Raw genomic sequence first — 19591 nt, 5'->3', positions numbered from 1 at the left:
TTGCCAATGCGGAGGGATATTTTACAAACAAATGTTTGTATCGCGGTACGATACGGGGTTATCGCCCATATAGACGATGGCAGTTTAATTTGTGTGTACGTTTCATGTTTATGTGTTAGGCTATTAACCGTAACAGTATTTACTACAGTTTATAAATTCACTCTGGTTAATAATACAACAGAGAATACTGCAGTGTTATGATTGATGCTACAATTTACTATAGTAAAAACGAATGTATTTTTTGTGTGGGCAGTATGTGAAATCATCTTGACTATCCAATAATTGAATTCAGTTCAAATGTATGATGCGTTTTAATTATTTATTATATCACTTGGGATCGGTCGCATTTATAATATTTGATTGTAGGCTACGAACAATTAATACAAGATATTTATAGGAATGCTTTTGTCTGATCCTCACATAATCCCGATTACACAAATCCAAAAAGATCAAACTGTCGGCCTATATTACCAAAATATTATGATACCTTTATCTGGCAAACAGGTCTGTGCCTCCATTCAGACAATCACATAATTGTTCAAAAAGACGGGATTTATCCGGTTGCTGAATGACCATACTATTCAGTCATAGAAAGCAATAGATTTTGAATATGAAAATAAAGGATTTCGTGCAACAATACAGGGTTAAAACAAATGCAATGTCAATAATATTTACTAGACCGTGTATTTTAAAACACAATGCAGACATTGAGCAAACATACAGAATAGCCACAGTTAGAAAACAGTTTTTTTAATCATCCATAAAAGAACTTCTTACATGTTGTACATTTACATAGGAATTGACATTCTTCGCCGTGCAGCATTAAAAAAGACTGACGTCAAGAAAGCACCAACAAGGCCAGGGTGCGCGCTCGCTTTCTAATCTCGTACGCAGGGAAACCCCGAAACAGCCTCCGCGTGATGGCGGTATGAGGCAGTCCCTGCAAGCCTGAGCGTGGGAGTTCCTGCCTTCGCCATGTCGGGGTGGTGCTGCAACGCGCTGAGGATACCCTGAACCGTGCAGAATTCTCCCAGCCCCCCCCCCCCCTCCTGTCTCTCCATCAATCCATCTCTATCCATCCGCCCCCTCACGGCAACAGGCAGAGTCCAGCATCCCCAGCATCACAGTTTCTCCGGATCTGCTGCGACACATCTTACCCCCTGATCGACGGTGAACGAAGGAGAGACGCACCAAGTGATGCTGCTTCTGCAGCTCGCGAATCCCGCACCACCGAAGACCGTACACACACCCGTTAGGAGTAGGCGCACTTTCCCCGTTATCTGCAACAGCCCATGAAGATGTCCAACGCAGACATCATGGGTTTAAACCCCGCCGACCGCTTAATCAAATGTAAGTGCATTGGGTTTATTGTGCGTGGATGCATATCTGTGCATGTTAGACTCCACAGTTTTACGGTTTTACATGTTTCGTGATAATTCTGTTTCTATTATTGTCGCTTGCCTTATATTGTTCTGGTAATAAGCTGTAAGAAAGAGGATGTCTTTTTTGTGTAGTTAGATTTTTATTTGAGCTAACGTCATACGTCATGCATCAGTGGTTGATCAAAGATCACAGCATATGTTTGCACACACCCCCCCCCCCCCCCATCCCCCTCAAAAAAACCTCTTTCGCTTATTAAATTTGCAACCTCGTAAGGCTTCCTATAGTGTCAGTGATGCTGATGCAGGCGAGGCGCATCTCCAGAGCGCTTCGGAGGCTGCGCGCGCCTGCTGGTGGATGCATGAACTGTTATACAGTGCCAGGTTGCCCGAGAGAGGGATAGGGGGGAGGAGAACAAGAGAGAGAGAGAGACTAACATCTCGTTCCAATGAAATATTTTTGGCAGTTTAAGGATGACAGCTAAAGGACGACTTAAAGGTAGCGTGACTTTTGCATCTGTGCGTTATTGCATGCATTTTGGCGTACATCGAACTATACGCATCTTTCCAATGTCAGTGCGCGCGCCTGTTTTGTAGCTACCAGCGCTCGGATAACGAGATGATCTCGTGAGTTACCGTATCGATTTTGCGTCTAATGATGTGAAATGTGCAATGCCTTAAGACCTAACACGAGTGCGCATTTGTCAAGGAGGCAAAATGCGCCGGGATGCTCGTTTAATATACGAACACGGACATCTTTGCCTATGGCCTATGAGGGTATTTTAGCATGTCATTCTAATGCAGTTTATCGATTCTGTTGCAAACCAGGATAAATACTGTGGCTAAATACTGTTGCCAAAAACAGGAAGAATTAAATGCATTGCAGTTCTAAAGACCTAATTCATGGGGATTATGATGCATAAATATGATGATGCAAACATAAACTATACCCATCACAACTATCCCTGTGCATGTTTTCAACCATTTTAAAGTCCCATTTTATGCAAGATGAGCTACATATTGTATAATCAAGACCGGCTTGATGGTGCTGGTGAGATCTGTTTGGTTCCGAGCATTTTTCCAAATATCTTTCTCTGTGTTCAGCAGAACAAACAAATGTATACAAGTTTGGAACAATCCTAGAGTGAGTAAATGATGACAGAATTCATTTTTTTGCTGCCTGTAATTATTTAGCAACATATGCCATTCTGCATTAAATAATCATATTATGGCATATGTGTCACAGTTATGTGATTTTAACTGTAAGGTAGCCTGAGTAACAAGCTTAAGCATGGTCTGTCCATGTGAGAATGCAACCAGATATAACCAAGTTGGTGTTCAAGGAAAGCGAGAGTAAAGGTGATACAGGTGGATCCAGCATAAATACCCAACTCTTAAAATACGATGGTAATACCATGTTTTAGCAATCAGGTATTATACACATGGTTTGATGGTACTGAATGAGTACAATTTTCATAACTGCTGAAGTATTTACATGGTACTTCAAGGTGCTTCTTAAACATTGTAGAATGGTAATATGGTTCATGAATATTGCAATATTCATAAATACATTGTAGTATTTCAATGGTACATATTGACAAAACATAGTAATACCATGGTACTTTTTAGCAGAGGTGATTAAATCCCAAAGGAAAAAATAACCATGGTTTTATTATAGTAAAGTGTATTAACCATGTTTTTTGACCATTTGTATTACCATGGATTTACTACAAAAACCATGGTTAAACTATGGCTATTGTGGTGAGGCCTTAGTATGTAATTTGTGATTACTATGGTTTTACTACAATTTAACTCAAAAACCTGGTTACAAACCAAGGTTTATTTCATAAGTGATGTATTGTTTCGAAGATGATAATAATTTCCCCCCTGCAATGTACTTGTTAATGTTAATACTACGGTACTTTCTGCTCTCTTGTTGTTAGTAAAGAAAGGTAGTGTTTAGAGAAAGTCATCCTTAAGATAATTAAACTCAAGCACACATTGACTAACTAGCTGTATTTCTTGAGACGATTTTGATCATTAACACAGGATATTATGTGCTGCATTCACTATTAAACAGAATGCAACTCACCGCCATCTGTCTCCCAGAGGAACGTAGTAATGCGACGGTAATGACCAGGTTCTGCTAATTGCATCACAGTGTATTTTTTATGATTGTGTCCTCGGCCCCAAAGAATGGAGCAGTTTTAATACAAGAATATGCTGTTTGCACCCACAGGCAAGCACGCATTCAAACGCGCTCAGAGAGAAGCAAAGCACGACTTCACAGATCGACATTTTCTCCAGATTATGTGTCTGTGTTAATTCATGCATGCCTCCTGCCGAGCGCCAACACACTACATGAACGGGATGTTAAGGCCCGAAGGAGACTGGGAGTGTTGTCATGAGCCTGCCGATAAATGAAACGAGGGTAGGTGAAAGAAAAGAGAGGGGGAATGTGTGAAGGGTGTGGAGGATGAGAAGTGGGAGAGACGGGGAATCAGGCACTTGACAGCAGATAGATAGATGGATGGATGAACATGCTGTTGTTTCCAGCATCCTCTCTCACATCCGGTAATTCTTACTGGATACTGTGCAGTGTGCACTAAATATTGCGCTGTAATTTTTTTTATTAAGAATAGTATGTGAAACAGGTTGCTCAAAAATGAAAATTCTTTATTATTTACTCACCTCATGTCATTCCAAAACCTGTATGACTTTCTTCTGCAGAACACAAAAGAAGATATTTTGGTTAATCACAACTTTGAATAAATAAACATGAATAAATAATATTTCTGTGTGAGCTGTGCCTTTAAGCAACAATAAGTTTTGGAAATAGTGGTATACTGCATTATGGTCACATGACCTCATTATGTGTGTCACATGTTGTCACATGACCTCATTACGTGTGTCTGTTATGCTGTACTTAAGTCCTTCTGGGACGCTCTTACAAATGAGAAAGTCGTAATCACGTATGTTCGTGTTTAAATTTGGTTAGAAAATTGAGCAATTTTATGAGTCTTTCTATTTAATAGCTTTGTCAATATTCTTCATCAATGCTAGCTACGAAACAAAATTAAGTCAACTTTCACAGTCTTCAGAGGTGTATAAAACCCTTACATAATGAAGCGTTATATTTTTATTATCTTAGAATGAGCTATTTCTATCTACATACATCACGGGTCCCCTTACATGGAATTCGCTATGTTGTTTCTATAGTAGCCCTAAACGGACAAACTGTTCTACAGAGCTCGTTTCGTAAATACGTTATCTCCTTAGGCAAAGAAGCGAAAGTGCGATGACATCTTAGTCCTGTGCGAGCTGCCGTAGCGCTTCCGAAGGGAAGGGTGGAGTGAGCCGTCGGTTGCAATACGCAACATCACCACTAGATGCCGTAAGAATCTCCAACATGGGGCTAAACGTTACTACATTGTATTAGATTTCCTTGAAAACATGACATTATTTGCTTGGTACATTCACATTGCGTGTTTGACAGCTTGTTTTATCCATTGCATTGTGGAATGCGGTATTTCCTGTGTTGTGCTCTGTGGCATGCTACAAATGGTCATTAGGGTATTTCATGCATATGGTAAATTTGCATACTGTGCAAATTCAAACTGCGGATGTATTCAAACAATGCAGAAATAGTGAGGGTTGAATGGTTGACGTACTTTTGTGAACATAACCAGATCATAAAGTACTGCTGTCCCAATAACCAGATATGGAACGTAGGCGGGCATTACACGGAGTGACGCAAAAAACTCGTTCGCGTGATTCAGAGTCGACTCCTTTTTTCTCAAGCCAATAACTTTGTTATTCGTTCACTTTCGGCTTTACAACTTGGCAGACTGCTTACATTCACACACAGCAACATTACACACTGCATGAAATGTAATTTTAAGGACATTGTAATATTTACTCTTTAAAGTCAACATAAGATAAAAGAAACCCACTGCAAACTTGCATTCAGCTCTTGATCCATTCCGGGATGAAACCTACTTTTAACACGGTTCATTCTCGATGGTTAAAAAAGCCATGCCAGATATTTTTTCTTCAATGTCATTTACTTTTAACTGAAACTAGGACCTGGATGAATATGTAACGCTGTGTCATAGCATCATGTTTTGTAAACCATTGCACAGAAAGTGTAATCGTGTAAAAAGTACCGCGCTGCCACATGCAGATACCTGTCCACAGATCTGGTTCAAAACTGTACAAAGGTGAAAGTGAGAAAGAAGTGGAAGAGCAAGATTGAAAGAGAGGGAGAGACTAAATTTAGCCTCTTTAACATAAATACTCGGGTGTGAGTTTAGAGCGCAGAGGACACAGTAAAATGGTGCAGAGCGACGACCTAATGAGGACGCGCAAAACCAGGAACGTTTATGTGATCTAGAAATCTAGTAGATGGGTACAGCTGACTTCTCTGATGTGGAGTTTTACTGCTCACTTCTGACCTGTCAATCATCCCGACTGACTCTGCTGATTGGTTCGTTTGTCAGCGGGAAGGCTCGCCTCCTCTCTGCGTACATGTGTGCAGATGGCCCCTTCTCGTGTGAAGTGTGCATTAATTGCACAACTTCAAACGGCGCTTGTTAAAACCCCTCTGTCAAAAGCGGTTGATGCCTGGTTACCTTCTGCTAATCTGGGTCACACACTCTCAGTTTTGTTTTCCCTGTTCTCATTCCTTCAATCCCATTCTTTATTTTTACTTCATTTGAGGAATTCTGGGATTGCTTGGAAATGTGGCGACTATATTTTGACACTTGCCCATACTAGTAGTAGCACTATGCAGAAATATGTCTTTTATCGCTTTTGTGGCCCCAGGGTGCTGAAACGGGGCTTTCTTTCTTATAGTCGTGTGATCGGATGATGTTTTGTCAACAGTTTAATTACAGGATGTTGCATGTAGCACACTGGAAGTGGTTCGAGAACAGCATCGTGGGTGTTCGACTGACTTTGGTTTCAGTTGTTGCTTCAGATCTTCAAAGTTGTTGTTCGACACCATACTTAAAAAAAATGGTACTCATAATGTATGTTGTGTGGTACAGTGAGTTCACTAATAGATCAGTATGGTACTCAATGTGCAATTGTACGACCTCTATAGTTTTCTATACATCAGACTTCAGACTTACTTTTGTACAGGTCAAGAAGTTCAAGATGCTATTTCAGGAAAGCTAGGATAAACTATGTAAGCGAATTATATTTTATGATTTCATAATTTTGGTTTGTCACTGATTTTACAGCGGGAAGTGTTAGTATGAAACAATACGTGAAAGTTGACAGCTGATTGCAATAGCGCCCCCTGTGTGAGAATGCAACCCATGCTTCTGTTAAACGGGTAGTTCACCAAAAAAATGAAATTCTGTCTTTGTTTTCTTACCCTTATGTTTTTCCAAAACCGTATATGTCTCTTTCTTATGTGGAACACAAAAGGAGATATTTTGAGAAATGTCTTTGTGGTTTTGTGACCATATAATGGAAGTCAATGGGGGCCAATGTTGTACTTTCAGTCATACGGCTCTGAGTAAGCAGTTCTTGGTCACTTTAAGGTGCAAAAATCCCCTGAACTATCTGGCTGGAGACCGCTGCACGAGGATCTCTGTGATGTGCGGGTCAGGACAGGGTGAGGGCAGAAGTAAATGATCAGGGAGGAGAGGGTAAGATGGAAAAGAGAGTTTGAGAGAGAGCTTTAGCACAGCTGTGACCTGAATGAGTCCCTCCCCTCGTACCTCTTGGGTCGGGGAACAAGTGCGAGCCTGTGAGCGCCCTACTTTCCCAAAGTATGATTCTAGGCCATTATCTGTGTTACCAGTGGTGGGGCTCCGGCAGGCTCAACGGATCCGCAGAACAATCCTTTTCATCGCCTGTAAATGTGTGAAGGGAGGGTGGGCCGGGTGTTTTTTAAGTGTTACTCTGAGAGGGGAGTATCACGCAGATAAATCAAGGTGAGAAGTAGAGAGAGAGCAGGAAAAGAGACAGAAACGCAAAGATAAACATGAGAGTGTGTTTGAAACCAAAAGCAACAGCCTATTCTTGCATAAGTAGTCAATGACAATCGGACATAATGCTTCCCATATGCAAGAAACTCAAAGAAACAGGCAAAATGTCAAATCTGATGATATAGTCCGTCATGGCCAGGTTTAGATGTAAACCAAGCCAATATTTTTCAAGTGCTTTGTTGCTGGGTTTGATGTTGCAAAAAATGAATTTACTATACTATAAATATACTTAACATGAAACTGTCAGACTGAGTTCTCCAAACAAGTTTTATAATCAAATATTCCTATAGAAAAATCAATTTGGATTTGTTAAAGTGGGATCCAAGTGGGATCAAATCTAGAAAAAAAATCTAGAAATTGGACACTACCCGACTTCTTTCCAAATTATTCCTTGTCTATTAGAGTAGCCTTTAAAAATATATAGCTATTGCTTTGTATACACTGAACGTGTCAATACCAGACAGCACTGAATTTTTTATGAAGCCAGACTAATAGATTTTTTCAGAAACAATAAAGCCATGTGATACATTGCTTTACGCACAATTTCTGCTTTATTTCAATATGTTCATCAATTTGTGAATATTATTATTTCCTTGCATGAAAATCTTATTCAAACTCTAAAATACAGAAAGTACTTTAAACTTTTTCAAAATATAAAATATAGACCACTTAGCAAGATGTAAACACTGGTCCAGAATCACTTCCAGTTTCAGTTGATTTAATATTAGTATTTTTATTATCTTACATAATTAAATCGTAAAGATATTTGTTTAACATTTTAAATTGGTAATAAATATTCTGTTGGTTGTACTTTGTTCAAACGTTTGTGTAGTATTAAAGCCTTTATGTATAATGCATTATAAAGGGTTATTAAAGGGTATGGTGCATTATAGTTGTTCACAATGTGTGTTGTAATACATTAAATGTTGTTTTAAAGAATTAAAACCAAATGAAAAATGCAAAGTGTAACAATGAGTTGATAAGTGTTATAATGTATTAACTGTAGTTACAAGTATTCATAAGACATTACAGTGTATTTTAAGGTGCATAACAAGGCATAATTAATACAATAAAACTACTTTTGTAATGCATTATACAAATATGCTTTAAGTAAAGCTTTACCGGAAGTTTTTCTGGACCAGTGTTGAATCAGCATTGTTCACCATGTCCGAAGAGGTCTATATAACCATGACAAAAGTTCATAATGCTCAGTTTTAATAGATATTCATAACCATAATTATTTTATGTGGGCATGTTAAGCTACTAAATCCATTAGTGTTTTCGAATGCTGTCCAAGGACTTTTTTATTTTGTAAACCAAAACTTAAGATATAACGATAACCAAATAAATATAACCAAGCTCTGAACGTACTTCATGCAACACAAAAAGAACAGCAGCGCCGCCGCCAACTCAGTATTAAAAACACTGAAATCACTTATCAGCCTAAAATGCTGTTAAGCTGTTGACAGAATGAAAAATGAATTCAACAAAAACATCTCTTGCACGAGCTCCATTTCAAAGCTGTAGATTGCATCTGTATGGTTAGAGTCATTCATACAGGTCAGGCAATCTCATGTTAAAACTGTATTAATTATTGTAAATTGTGTGAATGTACAAAAATATGTGCATTTGTATTTATGTGTGTGCATGTAACTGAGAAAGGCAAAGTGTGTGTGTTTGTCTTGTGTTGATGTGGAAAGAGTCGTGGCATCTGTCTCAGCAGCTGGAGGATATAACACACACACACACACACACACACACACACACACACATGCACACACACTCACGGGTCAGTTATCATGACCTTACAATGACGCTGTCTGTCCTATCCTGACCCTCTCCATCACAAACACACTCACACGTGGGTCAGTTATCGTGACCTTACACGGACGCTGTCTGTCCTGTCCTGACCCATCACAGAAACACAACGCATGCAGTCTGTAAAACAACATTAAGAAATTTAAAACAATATAAACAAAAGTGAAGCTTCTATTTGTGAAACACTGTATCAGAAGTCAAAGGGCAACAGTCATGTTGACCTGCTAGTGACATTGCGCATCACCTTGTTCACTTGTGCATGTTTATGGCCTGTGCGGTGTGACATGCAAAGAAAACATAGACATTTTTCTATTTCTTTTATAGACAGTTTCAGCGGTAACAACATAAACAAACGTTATGTGGGCCAGACTTATCTTCTGGTAGACCTCCACAAGGAATCAATAGCTGTTGCGTAGATTTAGTGTAATTTAATACATATAAATGAATATTATTAAAAATTAAATACATTTTTGTATGATAACCAAACACAGACCAGAAGTTAGCTTCGGGCCAGGCCGGTGCAGCCAATGAAACCATCTATAATTATTATGCATGCAGCTTTTATCATCTTATATTAAAGTGATAGTTCACCCAAACATGAACATTCTGTCATCATTAGCTCAGCCTTTTCAAACCTGTATGACTTTCTTTCTTACGCAAAACACAAAAGACGATATTTTAGAGAAAGTTGGTAACCGAACAGCACTGGACCCCATGCAAGCGAATGTGGGCCAGTTAACAACATTTTTCCAAATATCTTCTTTTGTGTTCATCGGAAGAAAGAAAGTCATACAGGTTTTAAATGACAAGAGAGTAAATGATGACAGAACTTTTATTTTTGGGTGAACTATCACTTTAAATAACAGATCCTTTAGCTCATTGTGTTAGCAGCGCAGAGTTCATGGGTTTAATTTCAAGGCAACACACATGCTAAAAAAATTCACCAAAATTCTGTCCCTATTAATTCACCCACATGTCATTCAAAGCGTCTATGCAAAACGAATCCCTCTTCAGTGGAAAACAAAAGAAAATATTTTGAGAAGTGTCTCGGTGGTTTTGTGTCCATACAATGGAAGTCAAGGGTGTTCAGTGTTGTTTGGTTACCAACATTCTTCAAAACATCTTCTTTTGTGTTCTGCAGAAGAAAGTCATACAGGTTTGAAATGACATGAATGCGAGTAAATGATAAAAGAATTTTCATTTTGGGTGAACTATCCCTTTAAATGTGCTCCAAGCCAGCGTTTTCCAAATGCATTAATGAAAATAGACATTGAATATTTGTACCTTTGAGAAAAAGATGACTGATCAAAAACAGCGACCAGTCACAGGACCTAAAAGACAACTTGACGTAACATGTTGTGTTAACTGCTCGTGTGTGTTTGTTGTTTAAGCTTGTAAAGTGTGTGGGGCGGTCGAGTTTCCCATCTTGTAACAGCAGTGTTATATTTAGCTCACATTGTGTTGTGCAGCAGCATTCTGCTCTCTGATCAATGATTCATGGAGTTGCGTTGCATTGTTGTGGTTTATTATCTGACACGTGTCGAGTTTTATCCTGCGTGTTTATTTGCACAAAATCCTTGTGAAAAGATGAGCTCTGTGTGTGTGTTTATTGACATGGGAAGGCGTGTGTGTAGCCTGTCGCTGTATGACTGTGTCCATGACAACAGTAATTATGCTCATGTTCAGAATGAGTCCAGCGTGCATGCTTATTCAGAAGGAATTTATGTAAATATCTGTACTGTATGTGTGTGCTGCTATTAGGTGCCCAGAGGAAAATGTTAACACGTATGCCTTAATCCAAAGTGACATTTCAAGGGATAGTTCACCCCAAAATGAAAATTCTGTCATCGTTTACTAATCCTCGAGTTGCTCCAAATCTGTATAAATTTCTTTGTTCTGCTAAACACTAGGAAAGATATTTGGAAGAATGTCAGTAACCAAACAGATATCATCTTCCATTCACTTCCATAGTAGGAAAAACTAATACTATGGGAGATGAGATCTGTTTGGTTACTGACATTCTTCCAAATATCTTCCTTTATGTTTAGCAGAACAAAGAAATGTATACAGGTTTGGAACAATCTGAGGGTGATTAAATGATGACAGAATTTTCATTTTGGGGTGATAATCCCTTTAAGAATCTATATTTGGTCAATTGTATGCGTTGCCTGAGAATCAAACCAATGACCTTGGTATTATTAAAAAGGAACAGTTCGCCCAAAAATGAAAATTCTGTCATCATTTACTCACCCTCGAGTTGTTTCAAATCTGTATACATTTCGTTGTTCTGATGAACACAGAGAAAGATATTTGGAAGAATGCTTGTAACCAAACAGTTCTTGGTCACCATTGACTACCATAGTAGAAAAAAATGACAATGGTAGTCAAAAGTGCCCCAGAACTGTTTGCTTTCCGACATTCTTCAAAATATCTTCTTTTGTGTTCACAAAGACATGTATAAAGCAATTTTTCCTATACTATGGTAGTCAATGGTGGCCAAGAACTGTTTGGTTACAAGCATTCCTCCAAATATTTTTCTCTGTTTTGTTCATTACAAAGTCATTAGAAACAACTTGAGGGTGAGTAAATAAAGACAGCATTTTCAGTTTTGGGTGAACTTTCTTTAAGGATCCATACATTGGTCAGTTTACTGTATGTGTTGCCTGAGAATCAAACCCCATGACCTTGGTATTATTAACACCATGCACAACCAGTGGATCTACTTTTATTTACAAATGTTTTTTTCTCACTATTTACCCCTTAGCTCAGGGAAATTATTGGAATTCTCTGCGGATTTATTAATCAGCAAGTAGAAATGTTTCGCCTAAAATTTCTTTAGAGAAATAAAAATAAGATGGTGGATAACAGGGCTCGGATCATTTAGTATTGCAACAATGTGATGAGAAATGTGTTTATATCGAAATCTATAACCATTAAGACTTTGACATGGTAATCACATTGATGTGTAGGAGAAGCAGTTGAGACATCAAAGAGATCTCATTTGCGACTGCGGGTAAGAACATTATGAGATGCATAGAAAGAGAGAGGTTGTTTTCGTACAGGTTTAGAATAAATGTCTCATTCTCATCTATCTCAGTATATTATTTGTTATTGTGTGTGTGTCTTTATGTAGCAGTATGGGTGTATTATTGAAGTGCAGTATGCAGCAAAGATCTCTTACATAACACTTTTTCCTCAGGCAAATACACAGCACTGACACACACACAGCCGACTTCACAAGCATTCACAGGCACGTGAGCAACATTTACACATTCTCATAAAAAGAAATATGTACTACACAGTAGAAAAGCTTAACCTTCATTAAAATGCATTCATGCATGTATTACCAACTTTGTGTAGTCACACTTACCAAAATGTACTCAAAAATACTCCTAGGATAGGAAACTCAAAATGGGATGCAATACGTTAAAGCCACAATATGGAATAATTTTGTTATGAAATACCCAAAAATCACTTGCACAGTGTGATATATTTCATGCAGTTGTGTACTTACAGTATCCCAAATGTTCCCAAGAATGTGCAAATCCAGAGAAATTCCTATTTAAAATAATGGCCCGACCCTTGTATTTGTCGCATATCAGTGACTTAATACCGGTTGTAGAAACTACGGCAACACGCAAATGCGGAAGTGGTTATACAGCATCTGGGATGCAGCATCTGTTGTTCTGTTATTATGGATCACGATTACTGTTTGGCGAGTAAAGGAAACTCAAAAAAGTGTAAATGTAGGCCAAACGAGGCAAGCAGGCTTATGGACAAACGAAGAAATAAAACAAGGATTAAGATCGGCGTGGCGTTTTTTAATTGGAGAGAGTTTCGCGACCAACTTGGACTCGACAGAGACTCCACTCTCGCATTTGTGTTTTAATAGACAGGTAAGCACATGTTTTTATTGTACACGAAATACTCACGCACAGATTATTTGAATAGTTATGAATGCAGTTACCCTATGAACCCTATGGGTTCGTTCCAATTTACCTTTTAAACGACGACTGTAAAACTGTTTAGCATTACGCTACCAAATCAAAGTCCAATATCAGTCGCGGGCTAACGTAGCATTACATTCCACGTTTCTTGCGAGCTAATTCATTACGATGCATAATAAAATTCATTCATTACCTCGTCCGTGAACATGATGGGCGATCTCCATACGCCTCTGGATGGTGAAAACGACATGTCCCATAATTCCACTCTCCTACATAACGTCATTTAGCTTTGCCTTTTGTTGTTGTTTTGAAAGTGCGCCATCTAGCGGTCCAAATATTCCATATTGTGGCTTTAAGCAGATAGTTCACCCAAACATTTTTTTTTCATTGTTTACTCATCCTCATGTCAACCCCCATGACTTTCTTCTGCAGAACACAAAAAAAGATATTCTGAAGACCGTAGGTAACCAAACAACATTGGCCTCCATTGACTTCCATTGTATAGACACAAAACCACTAAGACATTTCTCAAAATATCTTATTTGTTTTCCACAGACAAAAAAAAGAGCTCCGTTAGCTCTTGTGAGCAATGTAAGAGCAATCTATGAGCAATAACATTCGTGTGAAATGTGGAAGTGATGAAATGCGGAGTTGTTTTTTGTCTGAAGGGTCACATGTACAGACTGAACTATTTTCACTGGATTCAAGTTCACAGTTGCTGTTTTGGCCACCGCAGCATGTCTGTGTAGCTCCAACGCTTGAAAAATATATTTTGAAAACACATCTTTGGATGTAGAAATGGGTTAGCATGTGGGCTGCTATGACTCAGTGTGTGTGCGTGTGCGTGTGTGTGTGTGTGTGTGCGTGTGTGTGTGTGTGTGTGTGTGTGTGTGCTTCACTGGTGAAATGCCAACCTTTGGCTGCTGTTGCCCGGTAACACTTTGCCACAATTTCTGTCTCATTTCACCTTTTTGAGACTTTTTTCAGCTTTTTGTTCTCTAATTTCTTTCTGGCCTGATTACTCGTTCTCTCTCTTAATCTGTCTCTCTCTCGTTAACCAATATAACCAATATCAGCATTTTTTTATTGGGTTTGCTTGCATGCATGTGTGAACATAGGCCATATCAACATCTGGCTCAACAGAATTTGTAAGATCCTTTTCTTAGCCACTTATTTTCCAGCGAGTGTTTTCGTTGTTGAGCACCACACTTTCGAGGTGGATTGTGGGATTGATGCAGAGAAAGCGACACGCATGCCCCAAGCTTTCTGATTTTGTGAGCGACATAGGCGTATTTCTTCTGCTGCAATGCAAACATACACCTATTGATTTTTTTACGTAAGCGCACAGTGCAGACAAGGTGTGATGGCATTTGTGTATCGAATTGGCGCTTTACACCTTTTACAACTTGTGTATCTCTCTGCATTCTGCACTGCACAGTAATGCTCATTGTTTTATTTGATCTCTCTCTCTCTCTCTCTCTCTCTCTCTCTCTCTCTCTCTCTCTCTCTCTCTCTCTCTCTCTCTCTCTCTCTCTCTCTCTCTCTCTCTCTCTCTCTCTCTCTCTCTCTCTCTCTCTCTCTCTCTCTCTGCAGCGGTGCCGTTTCCGCTGAGCCACAGGTTAACCATGCGCGAGGTGTTCGACTGTGAGGGGAAGCCTCGCGTGGACCTGCTGAAGGCTCACCTCACTAAAGAGGGCCGTGTGGAGGAACCCGTCGCCCTGCGCATCATTAATGAGGGTGCCGCCATACTGCGCCAGGAGAAAACAATGCTGGACATAGAGGCTCCGGTCACAGGTTACTGTCAGATACTTATGTTTTTAAAGCATTGCATTGTTTTTTGTTTTCCTAATCTTAAAGCTTACATTAACTCATCAAAAATGTATGTAATATAAGGAGCTGAAATGATAGGGCTCTGTTTAAAAACCTATTTAGCTGTCTATCTAGACAACATTTTAAGTGATCATATGCCCTCTGAACTTATAAGATACCTCATTTTGGCTTCAATTTAGTCTGCTTTGCTTTAATTGCTCCCTCAGGTTAGATTAAACCATCCAAAAATAAGGTATGGTACAAAACGGCCACAACACTAAACTTTGAAGGTATTTGGTCAAAATGTTTGTCAAAAAGGGAATATGGTTTTTATTCTAATATACAACATAATGCATAGAAAACAAAACATTCCCTACATTTTTATTAATTTTTGTTGATCCTCTGTTGTAGTAATATTTTGATTCAGTAAACTTTGTGCGTGTCATTTTTTGCCAAGCTTCTTTTAATTTCTCACAAAGCTGAGCTGTAGTTTACACTCCAAGTACAACTATTCAACATGATTACTAAATTTTGTATATGTCTTAAATAATAATACTTATAAAATATTACTTTAAAAAAGTAAAGACGTAAATTATATACGGCTGTTTATACAACTGTATATACAGCCGTGGAAAAAATTAAGAGACAATTCCCAATTTCTTTTTATTCAGCATTTCTAGATGTCCAGTTTCTGTTTAATTTCAACAAAATCAAACCTAAGGAGGGACATAAATTCATCCAACAGCAATGTGAAACACTGACAGCATGACAAGACACATGAAAACTGTGATAAAAATCATAAAAATAATTTTGAACTTTTCCTAAATACATGCACAAATATTACTGTTGTATTGCTTAAAAGTATTTGAGGTCTGAAAAAATACAGAGCATCTTTTCTGTTATTTTCACCTGTGATTTTCCAGTTTTCATTTTCTGCAAATAAATGCAATTAGAAACAATATTTTTATTTGAAATTTTGGATAAATATTGTTAGTAGTTCACAGAATTAAACAAAAATGATCATTTTACCTAAACACATACCTATAAATAGTAAATTTAGAAAAACTGATTTTAAAATAGTCAATGTTTTTTATTTCATATGTCTATAATATTACTATCGGTCTTCAATAATGTGTGCGTACCTTCTCTTCTATGATAGCAATGATGTCTCCCACCGTCTCCATTTATAATTATAATTTTACCTAAACGCATCTATTAATAGTTAAAAAAATAGTGTTTTTTTCACGGCTGTATATGCAGTATACGTTAATGTATACATAGATAAGTCTGCATACTAATGTATATTATATCAGGCAAAGGTTGAAAGTAAAAAAAACGTTTTAGTATTACTCTTTAACCCTGTGGGCTGAGGAGAATAAATGACATCATTAGCAGAGGCCATTAGTAAAGACCACCCCGAACCCACCTTGTATCTTTAATTTCCCATGAGTCAATGTGTCAAGCAGCTTGATGTTACCCATAACAAAGATGCTGCTCCTCAGCTATAAAAATGCCATAATTGAACAGACAGAGAACCCATTCGCGGGAACTTTTCTCCGCTCTCAGCGCCCTCACACCTGAGACCGAACCTTTACTCCACCCCATCCTTCCCAGCATGCATTTCTGAAGCCTCATCAGCTGGTGGCCTGGTGAATTTCACACACAGAAGTCATTAAACATTAATGGCTCTCTGGTTAACCGATTTAATTCCCTGGAAGCCATTATCGAGAGTGGGACCTCGTGACCTTTAACCTTTTGACCTCCCATCAGGCGCACAATTTATTTTCGTAAATAAAGCATGTGGGCTGATGTTTAAGTCTTTTGTTTCACAGTGTGTGGGGACATCCACGGGCAGTTCTTTGACCTGATGAAGTTATTTGAGGTTGGCGGATCTCCTGCAACAACTAGGTATCTGTTCCTAGGGGACTACGTGGACCGAGGGTACTTCAGTATTGAGGTTAGTGCTCACTTTCTAGGGTTCTTTTTCATACCAACAAGTTCTTTAATTGAAAAAGCCCCAAACTTTTCAGCTTAACTATCAGTTTCTACACTGTTATTCACTTCTTGATCTGTGACAGCATCTCTGTCTCTCTTACTGCAGTGTGTCCTGTACCTCTGGTCATTGAAAATCCTCTACCCAAAGACTCTGTTTCTACTGCGGGGAAACCATGAATGTAGACATTTGACTGAATACTTCACTTTTAAACAAGAATGTGAGTTCTGTCCTCATCCTCTCAAACTCCTCTCTTCATCACTATTCATCTGACATTTTGGTAACAGGGTTGCAGATATATATTACAGATTTCTTATAAACACAACAGTTCACCTTAAAACTCCTCTCGTCTCTTCTCATCTCCTGCTCTTTTCTCCTCTGATGCAGGTCTTTTTCTAGAGAAGTCTCCTGTCAAACATAGAGAGAGAGAGAGAGAGAGAGAGATGCATAAAGAGATCAAGAAAGAGAGGTAGAGAGTATGATTAGCAGGAAATTAACTTGCCTGTTAATGTCAGGCCCAGAGAGCCCGCGAGTCTGATTTCCCCAAAGAGAGAGTGAGCAGGAGTGGGTGCCCTGCTTTACCATCTGCTGACAGACAGAACACACACAAAACTTTACCTTGCCATAGTGTAAAACATACCCTTTTTCTGTTTAAAATAAACCTAAACCTATAATATGTCATTAGAATCTAATGGAATTGTATACCCAGATGTACAAGCATGTGTGTTTTTCTTTTGAAATAAAAAAAGGGAAATTATGAGACTTTTCATGCAGTTCTTTTCAAAACAGTTTTTATAGTGACTATAACAGTAACTCTAAACAGCCAAACAAACACCAAAGTACCAATAAAAGTAGTGCACAATACACACACAAAAAACTTGATTGATTCTTTAATGTCTGAATAATGACAACCTTAGGTCCGTTTAAGGGGCTTGTATATATGAAAGAAATCCATCCCACTGAAAGGGTTAATCCACTGTCATTAATGTGTGTGTGTGTGTGTGTGTGTGTGTGTGTGTGTGCGTGTGTGCGTGTGTGTGCGTGCGTGCGTGCGTGCGTGCGTGCGTGTGTGTGAGAGAGAGAGAGAGCAGGATGATGCAGTGATGTGGCTGAACAGATTGGTAGATTTGGAGCAGTTAGATTGACACAGCACAGAATGTCTCACACACATCTCTCTCTCTCTCGCTCTCATCCTCTGAACGTGTAAATGAATGAATGCAGAAGCTTAATGTACAAATTAGAATCATACAGAGAAAAGAAAGCCTTCCTAAACAAGCTCACTTCATTTCTAAGTGTACAAAACAAGAGCGATCGCATCTGTTCTAGAACGATTACATTACTCCATACACAACCATCATCCACTTCTCTCTGTTCATCCCATTCATTTTTTTAAATCTTTGTCATACTTTTCAGTGCATAGTATAAAGGTAATCGTAACAAGACAAGGTAGCGGAAAAGCAAAATTGCATCAAATAATAAGGCTTGTTTTCAGAGAGTATAAAGTTGAAGTTTGTTTTTCTTCAAATGTTGGCAGATTGTTTTTACTTTTCCCAAGCATTACCCTTAAGTAAAATCAACGATTTATTTATTTATGGAGAAAACTCATTAATAATAAGTTTCATGTACCTTGCTTAAGGGATGTTCAAATATTTTTTGCTAAACAAAACAAGACAAAAATAGGGATTAAAAACATCTTTTTGCAGTGCTCTATCTCGCAGATAAAATGAAATGCTCCGAGCAGGCGGGTGATATCCGTATCTTTGTCTTTCAGGTAAAATCAAATACTCGGAGCAGGTGTATGACATCTGCATGGATGCGTTTGACTGTCTGCCTCTGGCTGCACTGATGAATCAGCAGTTTTTGTGTGTTCACGGCGGCCTGTCTCCAGAGATCCACACGTTAGACGACATCAAGAGGGTGAGTGAGATTATTACTTTTTGTAGATTTCTGTACATATCGACGCTGTCCTTCTGAAACCTTGGATGTCCAAATTTGCCGTTTTTTAGGAAATAGAAAAACACTGTACTTTTTAAATGATTAAATACTGTGTTGTCAAATTTGACAAGCACTTTTTAATACCTTTTATTGGTTAGATATTTGCGCCCAGTGACGAACACAAATGCTGACTAATAATAATGATTTATGGCAAAAATAAAATAACAAAATACGGAGATAAATGGTTTCAGAAGGACAGCAGCGATATGTATAATTTTGTGTAGCTTGCAGTGTTGTGTGTTGTATTCTGTTTTTTCTATAGTCTACGACGTACTTGTGCAGTACTTGTACGTATGACAATAAATGACTTTGACTATAAAAAAGTCAAAGCTGGATTATTGTGGAATTAGTGTTTTTAAATCTCATAAAACACAATTTTTTAAAGGTAGCTTTTACGTGATTATTTTGTAATCGTGCCAAAAATATTTGCTTCGGTTTGTTTTAATTCTGTATTCTGTGTTTTAATGTATTTTTCTATTCTTGTAAAGTGGTTTGTGATGCCACATCAAATCAGCACTTACACGTGCTATAGAAAATATAGAAAAGTTTATTTTTTTTAATTAATATTATTATTATTGTCACCTACCCCTTTTACCCCGAGTTAATGTTATCTTGGGTTATCTTATTGCATGTTTTACACTGCACATACTT

The 19591-nt window shown here is 38.3% G+C and overlaps 1 protein-coding gene across 2 annotated transcripts in view; it reads left to right on the top strand.

Annotated features, from left to right (window-relative positions):
- The first annotated feature begins 1034 nt into the window (after positions 1-1034).
- The window catches only part of ppp3cb (protein phosphatase 3, catalytic subunit, beta isozyme), a 30319-nt gene continuing 11762 nt past the window's right edge, over positions 1035-19591 (top strand). Inside the window, exons 1-5 of one of the 2 annotated variants that reach the window (XM_057349354.1) lie at positions 1035-1350; positions 14737-14937; positions 16785-16909; positions 17054-17165; positions 18717-18862. In XM_057349354.1, coding sequence (XP_057205337.1) covers positions 1293-1350; positions 14737-14937; positions 16785-16909; positions 17054-17165; positions 18717-18862 — 642 coding nt within the window. In that variant the 5' untranslated portion in view covers positions 1035-1292. The remainder of the gene's footprint in view (positions 1351-14736; positions 14938-16784; positions 16910-17053; positions 17166-18716; positions 18863-19591) is intronic. The other variant, XM_057349353.1, reaches the window with a different exon arrangement.

The sequence above is a fragment of the Triplophysa rosa genome, linkage group LG13 (genome assembly GCF_024868665.1).
Source record: "Triplophysa rosa linkage group LG13, Trosa_1v2, whole genome shotgun sequence".
NCBI lineage: Eukaryota > Metazoa > Chordata > Actinopteri > Cypriniformes > Nemacheilidae > Triplophysa > Triplophysa rosa.
The sequence above is the reverse complement of the archived record's forward strand: the minus strand, read 5'-3'. Positions and strand labels throughout refer to the sequence as shown.